This window comes from Vigna umbellata, chromosome 4, assembly GCF_029865625.1.
Source record: "Vigna umbellata cultivar VRB3 chromosome 4, Vumbellata_1.0, whole genome shotgun sequence".
Classification (NCBI taxonomy): Eukaryota; Viridiplantae; Streptophyta; class Magnoliopsida; order Fabales; family Fabaceae; genus Vigna; species Vigna umbellata.
In genome coordinates this window covers 13,842,575-13,862,241 of record NC_142168.1, presented here as the reverse complement: position 1 = coordinate 13,862,241, position 19,667 = coordinate 13,842,575, and the positions used below count along the sequence as shown (strand labels likewise).

At 26.4% G+C, this 19,667-nt stretch overlaps 1 protein-coding gene across 1 annotated transcript; it reads right to left on the bottom strand.

The window, feature by feature from the left end:
- Positions 1-9,093: 9,093 nt before the first annotated feature.
- Positions 9,094-11,123, bottom strand: LOC124840020 (protein HEADING DATE 3A-like). The gene is made up of 4 exons (XM_047315996.2): positions 10,894-11,123; positions 10,755-10,816; positions 9,888-9,928; positions 9,094-9,532 (listed from the first exon to the last, which is right to left on the bottom strand). The coding sequence occupies exons 1-4, from the start codon at positions 11,083-11,085 to the stop codon at positions 9,309-9,311; spliced, it is 519 nt and encodes a 172-aa protein (XP_047171952.1). The 5' UTR covers positions 11,086-11,123; the 3' UTR covers positions 9,094-9,308.
- Positions 11,124-19,667: the final 8,544 nt, after the last annotated feature.

The window sequence follows — 19,667 nt, the reverse complement described above, 5'->3', positions numbered from 1 at the left end:
CCACTCATTTACAACGTTAAACTTGTCTTCTTATATTACAGAACATGTTATTTAGGTTTGACAATCTGTTTAAAGTTGATGTTTATGATTTGGTAATACTAGAGAATAAAAGTGTCACTTTTTAAAGTGCGTATTTTTGTGACTCTACTAAGAACAATGGTGTTGTTGTTCCTCCAAAGGGCCACACGGCATGCAACCCCTTGATCTGATTAGATAGATAACTTTCTGTGCCAACTGTAAGGTCATTGATCCATATTCTCTTATTCCTTTCTCTTGTCTGCATGCTCCTCTCGCTTTCTTTTGTCCATACTTTTCTATTTTCAAAGGATCTCTGCCTTAAAATTTGAACTCAACTGCCATAATTTATAGTAAATTACTTGGATCAGAGATCGGTATCGTTAAGTTTCTATTGAGTTTACCTTAAATTATGTTTTAAAATCGTTATTATCAAATTCAGATTTCAGTTTTATAAATGGCCAAGTCAAAATTTTACAAAGTCACTTGCCTTTTGTTGTATAAAGCTTTTGAGATAAACCTTCTGGTTTGGGATAGGTGCATGGATAAAAGTTATCTGCAATATAGATGAGGATTTTCATGAAAATTTTTCAGATTGAAAGAACCACAGCTTACTAAATTAATGAGGATTTTCCCTTTTTATAGAAGGATGATGCCATATAAGTATAAGTATGTTATGTTGCATTTTGAAGGGATATCACATGTTGGTCTTTAGTATATGCAAATGAGGGTTACTTCAAAAGGTGGTGATACACTACACTAAATTTGGTTATTATTTAGAGAATTCAGAAGTAATGAGAAATTTTCATAAATAAGTTGATATTATTTACGAATTATTCATAAAACATATACTGTAGGTAATTTTATTTATGAAAATGTACATTCATAGATAATTTACTTATGAATTATTTACGAAAATATTCCTAATAATTACCTAAAAAATTAAAAAATACTTGTGAGAAAAGCACATTTTCAAGTACTTAAATTATTTACGAAATATTTTGTAAGTAATTAACTTACCTATAAAAACCACCTTCGTAGTTAACTTACAGACGAAAGTTTTAATAAGTAAGTTACATAAAAACTTTTTCATAAATAATTTAAATATTAAAAAAATTAAAACAGAGTTTTATAACAAACATGCAACTTAGCTAGAATCTCTCTATAACCATATATATATATATATATATATATATATATATATATATATATATTATAAATACAATATAGAATCATATAAAATTTAAAGACTTGTTAACTATATTATATAAAATTGAAAGACTTGTTAACTATATTATTGCTCCCACATAAAATGCAAATTTTGCAAAGGTTATATCTTATTTCCTTGTCCACCCAATACGCATCATTTATCATGAAATAAAGACTTGAAGAAAGTGACAAGTATTTATTCTTAATTGAAGAAAGACTAGAAGAGCAAAAGACATAAAAGTAATGCATAATATTTGGTTCCACAATACAGAAAGCATGGTTTTAATATGTTATTATTATTCATAATGAAATTGACAAAAGTTTATCCTCTTACAAGCATTTATTTCCTTCAAAACTTGAATTATTAATTGTACAAGCTCTTCCAAAAAATAAGCCATAAATTAATATTACTTTATTTACTTTTTATTCTCACACAGTATGAAATGTGTCGTGATATCATTGCTGTTCCATAATTATTTATTAACAGTTTTGTTCTCACATTTTTTCAATGAACCACTTCCCTTTCAGGCATTCTATCGAACAGTTTACTGCATTCCTGATTTGGTTAAGTTTAAGGTACAGGTACACCCCGGAGGTTGCACAGTTTGTCTACGTTCTTGTCGAAATAACGAAAAAACAATTCGATGAATCCCTGCTCTTGGTCGTGGACTTTCGTACGACACTATCTCTTCCCGAATCCATGCATGCACGCAAAAAAGTCTCATTATAGCTGCTCCTAGTATTAATAATCAAACAACATTTTCACCGATCTTGTTTACGTTATTTATATTTCATATAAATATATATTCTTTTTACCACAGTCAATAGTCCCACTTTCTTAAGAGTATAAAAACAAAATTTTAACATAACTCCACGTTTTAATACGTACCATTATGGACAATAAAAGCACTATCATCAGCCCAAATACTTTTCATGGAGGATCATGCTAAAATAGCTACTGGGACCAACTAAAGGGAAGAGATTGTAGGCTAGAGAATTTTGTGTTATGTCTGGGAGAGACAATCAATCATCTATTTTTTAGGTGTAACATAACAATCATAACATGACATGTTTGGTTATGGGTCGAAATTATTTGTTTACTAAGTTCTTATTTTTTAATATTCCTTTTTGTTATTGTTTGGTTAAATTAAGAATTACCTCCAAAAGGTATTTTGATGTCAAAATCAGTAAATGTATAATAAGTTCACTATAATCACTAACCTCTTTATCTCAAACCTGTATTTATATATTTAGGAATAAACTTCAAATTACTGACAACCTAATTGTGCTCTAATTGATGCTAATCATATTTTGTTATAAGTTAATATCCATTATATTTAATCATTGTTTAACTGTGACTGTGTTGTCTGTATGATACAATCGTTCGGTCTCTCGAGTAGTCATCGTGGTATTCCTATATGATTCGTCCAGTCCAAAATTAATTAGACAGTCATACTATACATAGCATATGTGTGATACTTGGTAGGTGCAAACAATGCAAAACATACTTTAAACACTTTTACCAAGTAGAATTGAACAAAAAGGGAAATACCATTTGGAGGGGGGGTGTGGATAGCTATTACGTGGAGTATATAATATTGAAGAAATAGCATTTTGTTTACAAAAGCAAGGGAGATGGAGAAGAAATTCTATGTATGGCTCAAATAAGATTATAGGCATGGATAAAGAGCAAAAACAAGACAGCAGCAACCTTCACATATTCCAATTGGGTTTTATGTCCTGTGCATTGCATTAAAACACTGTCGTAAGAAGCTTATACATATTTATGTGAGAAGGATATTTGTCAATATGGACTACCTATAGGGCAATATTAACCAGGTCAAAAGATATATCATATACCTTGGGAAAGATATGACTAAAAGTAATGGACTTATGCACAACATCATGAACAAAGGTGGAAGGCAATCCCACAAGAAAATATGTCCAATATAACGTTGTTGGAAAGATGGATGATATTTGCATAGCATGTTTTTCTTCACATTTAAACCCATATGTATAAGATGCCAACAATACCAGGTCCAAAAGAGTAAATAAAATAAAAGTATAAAAAAAGTTGCAGATTTTTTTTATAAAGGTGAAGAATCAATAAAAACCACTAAATTTGGTTATTATTTAGAGAATTCAGAAGTAATGAGAAATTTTCATAAATAAGTTGATATTATTTACGAATTATTCATAAAACATATACTGTAGGTAATTTTATTTATGAAAATGTACATTCATAGATAATTTACTTATGAATTATTTGCGAAAATATTCCTCAATAATTACCTAAAAAATTAAAAAATACTTGTGAGAAAAGTACATTTTCGAGTACTTAAATTATTTACGAAATATTTCGCAAGTAATTAACTTAACTATAAAAACCCAGTACATTTGCAAAGGTTATATCTTATTTCCTTGTCCACCCAGTAGGCATAATTTATCATGAAATAAAGACTTGAAGAAAGTGAGAAGTATTTATTCTTAACTGAAGAAAGACTAGAAGAGCAAAAGACATAAAAGTAATGCATAATATTTGGTTCCACAATACAGAAAGCATGCTTTTAATATGTTATTATTATTCATAATAAAATTTGTTAAGATATGCCAAATATTCTATTAAAGGATATTAGGAAATCAAATATTGTGTTAGTTATAATTTAGATATTATTATAATTTGTGCAGATTTATGCACCTGTCATTCTTTTAATAGATGAAGGATTATAGGATATATATGATACTCTACTTTTTCAAATAATATATCTGAATTATTCTTTAAAACTTTTATTAAAATTGACAAAAGTTTATTCTCTTACAAGCATCTGTTTCCTTCAAAACTTGAATTATTAATTGTACAAAATAAGCTCTTCCAAAAAATAAGCTATAAATTAATATTACTTTATTTACTTTTTATTCTCGTACAAAAATTTACACCTTTTTTCATCATTTTATTCTTCTAACCTACGAAGTATGTCGTAATATCGTTACTTTTTAGAAACACCGTATTGCAAAATTATTTATTAACAGTTTTGTTCTCACATTTTTTCAATGAACCACTTCCCTTTCAGGCATTCTATCGAACAGTTTACTGACATTCCTGATTTGGTTAAGTTTAAGGTACAGTTACACCCTGGAGGTTGCACAGTTTGTCTACGTTCTTGTCGAAATGACGAAAAAACAATTCGGTGAATCCCTACTCTTGGTAGTGGACTTTAGTAGGACACTATCTCTTCCCCAATTCATGTATGCATGCAAAAAGTCTCATTATAGCTGCTCCTAGTATTAATAATCAAACAACATTTTCACCGATCTTGTTTACGTTATTTATATTTCATATAAATATATATAAAAGCACTATCATCAGCCCAAATACTTTTCATGGAGGATCATGCTAAAATAGCTACTGGGACCAACTAAAGGGAAGAGATTGTAGGCTAGAGAATTTTGTGTTATGTCTGGGAGAGACAATCAATCATCTATTTTTTTAGGTGTAAAATAACAATCATAACATGACATGTTTGGTTATGGGTGGAAATTATTTGTTTACTAAGTTCTCTATGTTCTAATATTCGTTTTTGTTATTGTTTAGTTAAATTAAGAAGTTACCTCCAAAAGGTACTTTGATGTCAAAATCAGTAAATGTATAACAAGTTCACCAGTTAACGTGTAATAAATATAATCACTAACCTCTTTATCTCAAACTTGTATTTATATATTTAGGAATAAACTTCAAATTACTGACAACCTAATTGTGCTCTAATTTATGCTAATGATATTTTGTTATAAGTTAATATCCATTATATTTAATCATTGTTTAACTGTGACCATGTTGTCTGTATGATACAATCGCTCAGTCTCTCGAGTAGTCATCGTAGTATTCCTGACTATATGATTCGTCCGATCTAAAATTAATTAGACGGTTATACGATACATAGCATATGCGTGATACTTGGTAGGTGCAAACAATACAAAACATACTTTAAACACTTTTATCAAGTAGAATTGAACAAAAAGGGAAATACCATTTGGAGGGGCGGTGTGGATAGCTATTACGTGGAGTATATAATATTGAAGAAATAGCATTTTGTTTACAAAAGCAAGGGAGATGGAGAAGAAATTCTATGTGTGGCTCAAATAAGATTATAGGCATGGATAAAGAGCAAAAACAAGACAGCAGTAACCTTCACATATTCCAATTGGGTTTTATGTCCTGTGCATTGCATTAAAACACTGTCGTAAGAAGCTTATACATATTTATGTGAGAAGGATATTTGTCAATATGGACTACCTACAGGGCAATATTAACCAGGTCAAAAGATATATCATATACCTTGGGAAAGATATGACTACATCATGAACAAAGGTGGAAGGAAATCCCACAAGAAAATATGTCCAATATAACGTTGTTGGAAAGATGATGGATGATATTTGCATAGCATGTTTTTCTTCACATTTAAACCCATATGTATAAGATGCCAACAATACCAGGTCCAAAAGAGTAAATAAAATAAAAGTATAAAAAAAGTTGCAGATTTTTTTTATAAAGGTGAAGAATCAATAAAAAAAAGAAAAGAAAAACAGATGAATCTTTCTGTTTTCCATATCAACTCATGATTGGGTTTATTACAAAAAAAAGTGAAAACATATGGATACAAATTTAGAAAGCATATATCATGTGATATTGAAAACATATGGATACAAATTTAGAAAGCATATTTTTGCCTGAAGAGTAAAGAAAACAAAAGGTATAAAAAAGTTCAGAATTTTCTGAATCAAAAGAATATTGAAAAGTAGATATTAGAAACATAGAATATCATCTTGATGCAATATCACGTGAACATTACGACCACAGTGAAATTAAATATTTGAGTCTTATAAACACTTTTATTAGATTATATTAATATGACATTAATTTAAGACATAAACATATTTGAAAGCATCACCAATTAAGTAACAGTGTCACTTAATTAAGGTACAAAAAGTTAATAAATTACATAATAGAAGGGACACTTACCAGTGCAGATAATAAAATTACTATTAGTTTGATTAATTAAAACCTTAAAACGTGCTATTCCAGAAAATTTTAGAGTTAATTGTTCCTTCTATTTATGAGTTTACCGGGAAATACTATATATATATATATTTTGTGTTTACTCATTGCATCCTAGTTAGATTCCGATCTTCTTTTTTAATAACAATTCAAGAGAAAAATACATAAAAAATAATTCTTAAAGAAAGTTTTTGCAACTTGCAAGATGCATATATGCTATCCCGAACATTATATGTGGTCGTGAGAGATACCTTACACTTGTTGGGACGAAGGTATATATTTTTATTTATTCCAAAATATTTATAAAATTTATTTATTTTTTCCTTAGAGAATGTTAAATGTAAAATTTTAGTTATTTTTTAAGTAAAGTTTTGACTTTATTTTATATATATACTGATTATATTATATATTTTTGTTCACATATATTGATTGCAGGGATGGACTTCCCATCTTCTGCTCACTTTATTAGATTAAACATTGTATTTTATTATAACAAACTATCAACAAAAAATGAAAATTATGAATATATCATGAGTTTAGTTGTATTTTCACTACAAGGAAGAAAATATTACAGAATCATATAGCTTTATTAGAAATATATTGTGCTGAGAATTGCAAATAGAAAATTTCGGGAAAATAAAAACCTAATAGTAATATTTTATTTTTTATTTAACCTAATATATAGACACAATTCTTATAAAAATAATTTTGATTAGATGAGTATGATGGCCGTACAGTTTATTTGTAGCAACTTCGATCAAAGATTAAGATTGTGATCATACAATTATGATTGTCCCTTTTTGTAGATTCCAGATATTTCAAACACATCCATTTATTGTGATCATAATTTTTTTAATATTTTAATTATCGCAGTGTGTTGTGATGGAAGGATTAATGTTACTTATTCTTGCAATCTTCTTTATGCCTCACCAAAAATCCTACAACGAAAAACACTTCCTTCTAAAACTTTACGTACTCAATAAGAAGGAGAAGAAACATAGCAGTAAGAGAAAAGACAAACAAAAATTAGTGTCTCGCGGAGAAGAAGAAAGTGGGGGGTGGAGTAATAAAACATCAGGAATCAAATAGAAAAAAAGAAATGGAAAACAAGTCGTGTAGGCCCAACTAAATTATATTGGGAGGGTTAATCCCTATACCACCCAGATTATTTCTTGTACCACTACATTTTTAAAACAATTCAAAACTACCCTTTACATTTTAAAAAATCATACACTCTCACATTTTTTTCTTCAACAGACGTGGACTTCCACTGAAGAAAAAATTCTTCATACCACATCCGTTTAAGCTTTATGTTTTTTCTTTTTTAGTTTTTAGTTTATTAAAATATTATATTTTAAATTAATTTATAGAATATTTTTTTTTGCTTTTTTATAATATTACTTAAATTAATTTTATTTTATTTAATTAAATAATAATTATTAATTTAATTTAATTATATTATTTTTTTAATTAATTTTAAGAAACGGATATGTCACAGTGGCGATATCGGTTCAAATTTTTCTTTTTTTTTAATTTTTAATTTTATTAAAATATTATATTTTAAATTAATTTATGGATTATTTAATTTTTTTTGTTTTTTTATAATATTTTTATTTAATTAAATAATTATTATTAATTTAATTAATTTAAAGTAAAACAAAAATCAAATTAATTAAACTAATGATATTAATTTAATTAAATAAAATGAAATTAATTTACGTAATATATTATAAAAACAAAAAGAATTAAATAATTTATAAATTAATTTAAAATATAATATTTTAATAAACTAAAAATTAAAAAAAAATTAAACGGATGTGACATATCCATTGTTTATAACTAATTAAAAAATAATATAATTAAATTAATATTAATAATAATTAATTCATTAATTAAAATAAAATTAATTTATATATAATTACGTAACAAATTTAAAAAAAAATAAATAATATTTATATATTAATTAAATATACAAGAAATTAATAAATTAAAAACTAAAGAAAAAACATAAAGCTTGAACGGATGTGGTCACATCCATTAACGGATGTGACATAAAAAAAATTTTCAATGAATGTGACGTATCCGTTGAAGAATTTTTCTTCAACGGATGTTGACATCCGTTAAAAAAAAAGTGGAAGTGTAGGATTTTTTAAAATATAAAGGATAATTTTGAAATTTTTTAAAAATGTGGTGGTGCAAAGATAAATCTGAGATGGTGTAGAGAATAACCCTCTTATATTGATGTATCCGAGAACTTTGGGCTTCTATCATGGGCTTTAACCTATCAGAGTTTCTATACATTTTATAATTTTTTTAATTAATTCCGTGGAATTTACTTGCCACTGGAAATCATTTTTTTCTCGGTTTAAATTTTATTTTTTTTATCTACAATATAGCCTCTCTATTTTATTTCCTCTGGTTTTAGTCTATAAATTTGAAAAAAAAAATTAATGATTTTTTTATTTTAACCAAATAAAGTATTTTTATGATATTTTAAACGAATGTGTTAGGTTTAAAATTCAACCCGAACAAAATAAAAGAAATAAAATGCATACAGACTGAAATGTTGAATTAAAAATGTAGATTTTCTTAAACCCAGAAACTAAAATCATACAAAAGACAAAATTTAGATATGAAAATTAAAAGAAACAAATTCCAATTCATTAGCGAAATTTTGGTGACTAATTAACGGGCTTGAACTAAATAAGGTGGAATCGTTTATTGCTAAATATTTGGAAAATATATATAAAGAGAAAAGTATTATAACCGAATAATAGAAAGTCTAATTTCAGAATAGAGGTTAAAACGAAGGAGAATTTTTCACACAAATAGTAATTTTTTTTATCATAATAACACACTGTAAGTTTTATTTACTCACATAATACATTTTTATCGTGCTAGTTCAGAATTTAATTTTTTTTAAAATCGAATTCTAAACTAAGTATATGAATAGATAAAAGTTACAGTATCTGAATAGATAAAAATTATAGTATACTATTTTAGAGAAGGTATGGTATCTGTATAAAAAGTTCTATGCCCTTCTTCCACCCCAACCATTTTCACGTTGACAGTTGAAATAGACAGCGGCAACCGGTAATCCAAGGTTGTAAACTTCAGCAAAATCTCTGGTGTTGAAATTGTGACGCCATCTTGGAGCATGCACTATTTGTCTACCCAATTGTCGAAACAACACCAAAACAATACGATGAATCCCCGACGTTGGTCGTGGACTTTCATATTCCAGGATTTCATGTCCTGTAACATACATCACACACTAATCATAAACAAAAGAAATTATTATTTGACGCAAGCTACTTTTTATTTCAAATCAAGCTTTATTTCAAATTCGTCAAATGATAGTTTTAGACTCGATCACTTTTATTTTGAGATATTATTCGTTTTAAATTTTGCATTTTGTTATAGTTTGCTTTTAAAAACGTTTTGAAATTGAAAGAATATTTAAATTTTCTTAAACCTAAACTCTTAAAGAATTTAAACTATTGGATGCGATATAAACATAAATTTTCGAGTTAGAGTCTTAATTAAACAAAATTCAACTATTCAAATATATTCCGACAAAAACATTACAAAATAAATGTTGTGGGCGTACCAAAGTTTGCCGCAGTAGTAGCTGGAATATTGGTCACCAACCTACGCATTCGGTGAACAACGAAAGTTATCAACACACAAAATTATCAAACACTTTTCATTAAAAGATCGATTTATTGTACGGAATTGAAATTCAAATCAAATAGATCTTAATTAAGAGCAAAGGGGTTTCTTTACCTTTCGTGGAGGAGAACTTGTTCACTCTATCACTCCTTCAAATCATAACTTGACCTAAAATACCACTTTTAAATTTATTTATTTATTTATTTTCAATTTTTTGTGGGTACTCTATTCTCAATTTGATACTACTACCTTTTCTATTAAATAATTCTCACGTTTTTTACTTTATTTTAAATTATATTTATTTAATGTAAAGTTTTGTTGTTCTAAAAAAATATATAAATGCATTGATTACGTTGAAATCTACTTTTTTTTTATATTTTAAAATGTTTATGACTACCGTTTGTTCATTTCAATTTCAGTTCAGATTTTATATTTTAAATATGTATTTAACTTTTTATTCTTAATTATTTTCGTATATTTGTTGAATAAATTGTAAATATATTAATTTTATTCTTAAGATATTTACGTTATTGAAATTGACCAATATTTTCAACTTTTAACTATTAATTACAGTATACTAAAAACCAGTGTAAAGAAAACCTTAAATTACAATATATTTTTTAGCCTCCCTGTGAAAAGAAAAATGATCTATACACTAATTCTGATAAGGGCTAAGTTTAGTTTATCCTTGTAAACATAAAAAAAATTGATGGTTAATATGTTAAAATAAGGAAAGAAGTGTTTTATGTAGAAGTTTGAGATTATGATAGAAAACGAAGAAAGTGAAGAAAGAGAAGGAACTGACCAATGCAAATATTCCTTGAAAGAAGGTTGACTTGGGCTAGGAGCATCAGGATTCACCATTATCTGTTTATGGAAAAAATGCATGGAAAAACAGAGTGTTGAAAGAAGAAGAAAATGGAAAGAGAGAAAAAGGAGCATACCAGAGTGTAAAAGACTCTTAGGTCATCTCCACCAATATGAACTCTTGGTTTGTTCACTATTTGGGAAGGTTTCAACTCACAACTATTGATAACTTCTGTCTGATTCTTATAAACTACTCTCAGACTCACAGAACTCGTAAATGGATCCAAAACTTCTCCTATTATACGTCCAATTACAAGGGGACCCTCCATTCTTTATCTTTTCTTCCCTTTAATTCACCTCATAATTTAATCTGCTTCTGCCTATTTATACACCTTCTTGCAATGTCTGATGTGACTTCCATATATTCTTTCCTTTCTTTTTTTCTTATACATATTAGGACTGTTTAAGGGAGTTAGATTCCATTTCATTTATTCATATATATATATATATATATATAGGTTTGTTAAAGCGTACGTCTGCTTTTTAGTTGGTACATTTTAGTAATGTATACCGGATTTTAGTAGACAAAAATATTCTTATATATCATGGATTTTAAGTTTTAAGGTTAAGGGTATTTTAATAATTTTCATTCTCAAAACTAAAAAAAAGAAACCCCCACACCCTTACTCACCTCTATCATTTCTCTCAACCATTTTTCTTTCATCTCTCTTACTCCAACCTTTTATCTATCTCTCTTACACGCGTTAGCAAACCCCATATATATATATATATATATATATATATGTATGTATGTATGTATGTATGTATTTGAAGGAGACCAACTTATTATTTAACCTTAACTCAATCCCACAAAATCGGCTTGTAAGGTGAGGTTTGCACCTTACTTATATATTATATTTTGGCCTTATCTGTAGTCGATGTGAAACTTCCAACACACCTCCTTCACGTCGAGGTATAGACATCTCGTGCGTGATAGTAGAAATTGGGACTTCCAACACTTATATTTATCACTTTTAAAATATATTCTGTTTATTTATAAATGTATTTATAATTGTTCTGACCTTAAGTTTGTCCAACGATATAGTTAGAGTTTATCAAGGTACATCCAACATATTGTTTGTTGAGTTTTGTCTCATGTCTCGAATGGTGAAAAAAAAAATGAGTATTGGAATCATCCCTAAGAAAGGATTAAGGGATTGAATGTTCGGTTATCAGTGAACACCAATATTTTGATTTCAAATCTGTTAAGAAATTTCGTTAAAATCATCATACATTCAAGATACGATCCATTTTAGAACGTAAAACTTCATAAATATATAAATCATCTTTAATCTTACTCTTAGGCCATGTGAGATTATTGATCATGATATAGAGAATAATAAACACTCGAATACATGTATATGTTATTTGTATTTTCACTAAATAGTATATTTAAATAAATCAAACCAAAAATTAAAGTTAATAAAATATGGTATAAATATTTGAAAAAAGGAAATTGAGACAAAAAAAATATGTGAATTTTTTCTTTCTTTTTTTCTGAAATAAACTTATATATAATAAAAATATTAAAAATATATTATAGTAATAGGAAAGTTTAAAGCATGGGTTTAACATAGAAATTTATTGAATCTAATAAATAATGAATTTGAGTAGATTGAATTGAGATTTACTCAAGTATTAAAAGCACCCAATTCAATATTTAGATTGAATTGGAGTGATCTATATTTTTTTGATAATGTAATCATGAACATTTTTCTTTAATATAAGATTGTATTTATAAAAGAGCATTATTGAAAAGAGAAAATGAGGGAGTGCTTCACGTGTTAAAAAAAAAATTAAAAGAAGCATCTTTACTTTATGTTTCGATTTTTAGCTATTGATGGAATAAAATAGAAAGAGACAAGACTAAAAATAAAATAAATGAGATGGAACAACTCATGACATGAAATATTTTATATGAAAGAATTAAAGCATTTGTTCTTCCAGATTTTAAAACCCAATAATGATCAAAGAAATTAGCATGCAATAAATGAGTTTAATTTTCGTATTGATATAATCTAAAATATTTTATTCTTCAAGGAAACTTATTATCAAATATAAACATGCAGTGATACTCTAAACTTTATATAAAATAAAAAGGTTTACAAAACTGGTAATTCTTAGATCAAATATATTTATTTAAAGTATAGAATTCTCTAAATCGGCTTAGAATTTTCATCCAAACATGCTTCATCCTTTATTGATGTATATGACACAATTATAACAAGAAACAAATATAAATACACAAAAAAACGAGTTAATTATAATAAACTAAATATATGAGCAAATGATAATTATATTTCGTTTATATCGAACTACTTACAATTAATATATACACAAAGAACAATAAAATATTCAAACAAATGGTAGATTTCTTTCAAAAAATTTGTATTTAGTACATCTTATAAAAATACTAATATATGATTCGATTTAAAATTTAAATATCATTATATCATAATAAGTATGGATGATAAATGAATATGTTTTTGTAAGTATTATATAAACTCATCATGATTTGGACGGAGAATCTCACGTTAGTTAAGTAGCAATATGAATATAAATAATATTTTTTTAAAATTATTAGGGATGAAAATTATTTCATTTGAATTTTGTCTTCAATGAAATATCCTTACTTAATAAAAAATTTAGGAAACTTTAACGTTTTCTCAGGTCATAATGAAGCCAACCAATTACTATACTTAAACTACTATGTAATCAATACAATTATATGCCAATTTAACATTCTAATCACCCTTAATTTATCTTCTATTTTTAGTTTATTCTAACATTCTAAAATCCACGTTAAATTAGTAAAGTATATTTTTTTACCTCGAAATGACTTCGAATCTAGAAAAAAATACCAAGAACTGCATCTCTATAAGTATAAATACTTATAATTTTTAATTCTAAATCATAAGGGTAGTTAAGAAGAATTAAAACTGTCAACATCATAAATTACGAAAGATTTTAAAAATTAAAGGACTTAGAGGAAAAAACAAACAAACATATTTTACTTAAAATTCTAATTGAATAAATGTGCTTTTTAATTTTATCGCGCCTAATATGATTATAAAAAGATGAGAAATAAAATGAAAACCAATGGAAAAAAAAAACTTAAAAAGAAAATAAAGGATTTCATGGATGTCGGCTAGCATTGTATTTTTAGAAACCTAAAATGGCTACACTTTGATTTAAACAAAAGAAATTTATTTCAACCCATTTTATTCTGCTTCCACCAAATTAATTAGGAGGAAAAACAGTAGACGAAATCAAATACGGAACGATAACCTTCATATTTTCATTCTTTGAGTTATATCATCTTCCACTTATCTTGATATACACTCCCCATCTAGTTGCACCACTGCTTTATATATATATATATATATATATATATATATATATATATATATATATATATATATATATATATATATATAAATTTAAAAACAATCATTTTCAAATATTAAACCCTAATTTTAGAATAAGAGAAAATGATTCAACATTGTCAAAAAAAAAATTAATAGACATTATAAAAAAGTAATACCTTTTATTTATTGGACTGGATAATTATTGAGTTAATCAAAATAATATCTCTTATAAAGTTTCACATCACATCACCTAAGATAAGAAATGAGATTATATAATGAACTATAAATTTATGTTTTTATATGTGCCAAAATAAAAATATTTAAGTTTATATTTGCCTTTTCTTATTTTCTTGTAGAACTTTGTAAGGTTAGATTAAATTATTGTTTTGGAGCATGCGAGTATACTTAAAATTATATGGATGATTCTTGAGGGTAAAGATGATAACATTATTTATGATTATACATATTTTTTTATGAGAGTAGTATCAATACTTGTGGTTCCGTAAGATATTTTTAGTATGTTATAACTTAACCTGATTTTTCACACCTAAAAATATAAATTTTTTGTTGTTAGATAATCATTCTTTATTATTGAAGTTGTAATGACATTTGATAGCACGGTTAAATGTCACATTTGATAGCACTATCAAATGAAAATAATATATTTTAAAAAGTTTGAAATCCCTTTCCATAAACAATGACATGTGTGATAATGACTATATAATGAATTATAAGTTTATAATTTTAGATGTCTAAAGTGAAATGTTTTTTACTCTCTTTTTTATTCTTTTGTAATAAACAATTATAAGATTTAAACTAAATTTTTGTTTTGAAAAGTGTAAGTGTATCTTGAGTCAAAGAACATAAAAAAGTTATTTATTTATTGTACAAATTTTCATGTAATATTATTATCTAATTGTCATTAGATAATAATTATGATTTTTTTTAGATTTTGAAATTTCTATATGTTATATTATTGTGTTAATCTTATTTTTCTATCTATTAGTAGAATAATTTATTTTCATCGAGGGGACATATCATGATTTATTGTGAGTGTATTATGTTCATAACCTTTAACATAACATAATAAAGTAATTTGGCTATGTCATTTATTTAATTTAATTTTTTATTAATAATTTAAACCTGTTTTAGTAGTTTATGATCTTCAATTAAAATGTCTTCAGATAGCTTTTTTCCAATTTTTTAGTATTTGTTATAGCTTTCTTTAAATATAAATATGTTCGTCTAATTACTAAAAGAATTTTGACGAAGTTTTTTATATGACACTTTTTAGGAAATATCTTGATTTAAAACTGAAAAAAAAATATTAAATGAGTAATTTTTTATATTGTTTTTTTAACACTTTTTCAACTTAGATCCAATCGTTTAATAAATTTTGTTGGCTTAATCTTTATTGTTAGCAGACAGATCGATCCTTTAGTTTTAACTATTAAGATAATTTAACGAATAAAATTGTACTATTAAAACAAAGGATTTATTAAGTATATATTTTCTTGATTTTTATTATTTTTTATACAATAAATATAAAGATACACTTGAATATTTTAATATATACATACATATATATATATATATCGTAAATAGAGGAACGAAAACATAAATTTTTAGAAATTAATAATTAAGTATTTAATTTATTTATTTTCTTATTTTATTTTGCTTAAATACTTACCTTTTCTTTTTATCTACTAGAGCTCATAGGATAGGAGGGTGGATTCCACTTTGTCTCTCTTTGTATATGTTTTCTTTTCTTCTGGAGGCGACGTGAGAGATTCATCTTTTAGTGATTAGTTTAACTTAATTAATTTTTTCTTTCAGGATAAAAAGTATCAAAAGATAAAATAAATATTATCATTTTTATACAAAAAAAAACTACAAATAGACAAGGATAATAATTAGTTTTAATGTTTTTTGTTTTTTAAAGGATTACGTGAAAAATAAATAATTATGTATTTTTTAAAATAAGAGTAGGTGAAAACTAAACTAAAAAAATAATAATAAAATTGATAACTTTTAATATATAACTTCAAAAATTATAAATATAAATAAGAAGACACCAACGACTACAAAATAAAATAGACCAAGGCGCATATACTTGTTTAAAACAAATTACATAAAGTTTAAAATTCTTCATGATACTAAGAAACACGGGAGAACGAGTTATTTATTTTAAATATTCGATATCTGTGTTTTTTTATTATTCAAGTTAAGTTCTCCTCTTTAATTCATTATTAGTCACTACAATTTAAGATTTTACGACTTTAGTCCCTCGAATTATTATTTGAGCAAATTATACTCATCATTCTTGAAAATTGTCAAATTGCCGAAGCTTTTTTTTTTATTGTACATTTATCCTCCTTAATTGTTTAAAAAATATTAAACCAACACTTTTTAAAATCCATACTAACTCTATTATTTGTTCGATAAATATCATGACATATATCCCTTGTAAATGTTAAAAAAAATGTTTAAACAAAATTACACAATTATGATACTTTAGAGATAAAAATTGTACACTTAATTTATCTCAACTTTTATTCATCATTTATCTGCTTTTACTTTTTTCATTTTTCAACTTCTAAAAATTTTAAATTTAAAAAACAAAATCATGACACTAGTGCAAAAAGGACTTTAGACGTCTGTTATTTTGGACTTTTAACGTCTGATCTCTGTCTGACGTCTATATGAGTGACGTTAATGAGACGTCGGACCCTTTAGGTCAAACGTCTCTATAGACGTCCGACCTATATAGGTCCCATGTCTCTATAGACGTCGGACCTATATAGGTCCAACGTTTATATAGACGTCCGATCCATACAGGTTAGACGTCTCTGAGGTTGCTCCTGACTCATGGTGATTCGAGTTTACAACTTTATATTTTAGTTGAAGAGAATTGATTGTACATTTTTTTTATTGGATGGTTTTAAAAACATAGTGGAGGGAATTGGAGGAGTACAAAACGCAAGAAATCGCCGCCATAGAACACCGCCTAAAGACACGAGAATAACTGCACCAAAACCCAACGAAAACGCATTTTAATCGGTTCAAATGAAAGATAATGCATCAAAGAGTGATGTAATCGGAGTAAAATTAATTTAAAACGGTGCAAAAGTGAGAAAACGAACCTGAAAAGCGTAATCCGTAGAGAGAAAACGCGACGAAGATGATGAACAATGAGTGCGTGTAACGGCTGTCTTGCGTTCACGGTGTTTTAATGCCAAAATTTAGACGTCGGTTCCCCCAATTAACAGACGTCTAAAGTGCTTTAGAAGTCGGAGTGGCGAGATCACACGTCTAAATGGAGTCAAAAAGTGACATTTAAAATTTCTGGATTTAGGGTTTAGACGCCGGTTCCCCAATTAACAGACGTGTTTCAGAAGTCGGAGTGGCGGGATCAGACGTCTAAATGGAGTCAAAAAGTGACTTTTTAAATTTATGGGTTTAGGGTTTAGACGTCGGTTCCCCAATTAACAGACGTCTAAAGTGCTTCAGAAGTCGGAGTGACGGGATCAAACGTCTAAATGGAGTCAAAAGGTGACTTTTTAAATTTCTGGGTTGAGGGTTTAGATGTCGGTTTCCTCAATTAACAGACGTCTAAAGTGCTTCAGAAGTCGGTTCCCTCCATAACAGACGTCTAAATAGAATAAAAAATTATTTTTTTTAACTTTTTCGTTTAGTTTTGGCGTCTATTCGGGGAGCCGACATATATGAGTATTTAGACGTCGGGCCCTTCCATAACCGACGTCTAAATAGTTGTTTTATTTACGAAAAATGCGGTCATTTTTTACGTTGGATATTCGAGGGTCAAACGTCTAATGGGTGACGTGAAAGGTTTTTTTGCACTAGTGTGATAATATAAATAATAGTAATAATAAAAATATTAATAACAATAATAATAATAAATAAAATTGTAAAAATTGTAAAAAAAACAGAACAGAAAGTAAGAAAAACAAGAAAAGAATTAGAATGAGAAAAAAAGAGAGACACACAATATATTCTCTGTTTTATGTATGGAGAAATAAAAATAATGAAAGTGCTCCATTAAAGAATGAGCGATTTGTAAATGAAAAGAAAATAACACATGCACACAAGTTATTAATAAAAGAATATGTAGAGTTTCTTTGAAGTAGTTTAATATGAGAAGAAGTACTCGTAAAAACAAAATGAGATGAGTACGGAGTCGATTATTTGAAATAAAAGTTTATTTTTATCTTTAATATGATATAATTTTTTTATCCTGTATTCGCTCTTAAAAAACATAATAAATAAAATATAATATTATTGAGTATATAAACCCTAAAAATATATATAGCAGTTGTTATCTTTCCATTGACATAACTAATACCCTTTTTTTCTAATTAAACATGGTTTTTTAATGATTAAGAAAATATTCTACTAACTTTGACGGTGAGTTTTCTAACCAATTCTTTAAGAGATATTCTTAATCAATATAATTTAGAAGGTCAACAAACAAATAATAATAATTTTGAAAAAACAACTTTAACTTTATCAATTGAAATAATTGTTAGAATACAGTCAGTAGATGTCATTTGATAAAAGCCTCGTGCTAAAAAGATTTTTGTAGACTTGAGTTGAAAAATAGTCTTGAAAAATGTATCACGAGTATAAAACATCATCGTTTCATATTTTTTAATAATTGAATATTATTTAATATTACTTTTTATTTATTTATTCTATTGATAATAAAATATTTTATTTAAACAAAAAATAAAATTCAATAAATTTAAATTATATTAGTTTAAATTAAACATCTTAACAACATCAACTTAAAAAAATAAGAAAAGTCCTTACAGACGTAGCAAAAAAGCCTCAAATTATATTAATTAAAAATAAATTCAAATGATCAATCTAAAATAAACATGCTTGACACCAACCAAAAAATATTGATAAAAAACATAACCTATGAAAAATTAACTCAATGATATCATTAAAAATAATCATAATCAACTTTAGTTTGAAAAAAAAAATGACTAACTTTAATCGTGAAAATTATGTCAATTGACCACATCTTAATCTCAAATAATGTTTAAATAACATCATCCTAATTATATTGAAGTCAAGTTGATAATGTTATCATTAAGTCATCTAACAACATTCTCGTGAACATGAAATCTAAAAGGGAATAAAATAAAATTACATTTAACATTTCAATTTATTTTAAATATTTATCTAAATAATAGATTTTATCACAATTTTTTTTCAAAAATAATTGAGCTTTTAAATATTCCTTGTAGTTGTCCATACTATAGAATTTATTGAAATTGATTGCCCACTTGCGGATGACTCTTTAGATTTTTTACTTTTATTTTTAAATTGCTTAATTAATCAAATCTGAAAGCAACTTAAATTGTTGTTTCTTTTGGTAAACAAGTCTAAATTTGGGTGGAATCCAAATAGTAAAAGTTTAAAGTTTGACACAAAATTAAAAAGAAAAAAATTGAGTT

Bases quoted from the DNA above. Each gene is read 5' to 3' on its own strand.
- LOC124840020 (XM_047315996.2), bottom strand. From the start codon at position 11,085: ATGGAGGGTCCCCTTGTAATTGGACGTATAATAGGAGAAGTTTTGGAT. The intron at 10,817-10,893 runs GTATGCTCCTTT...TTCCATAAACAG, and splicing joins TAAGAGTCTTTTACACTCTG to ATAATGGTGAATCCTGATGC. The intron at 9,929-10,754 runs GTCAGTTCCTTC...CCGAATGCGTAG, and splicing joins TTCAAGGAATATTTGCATTG to GTTGGTGACCAATATTCCAG.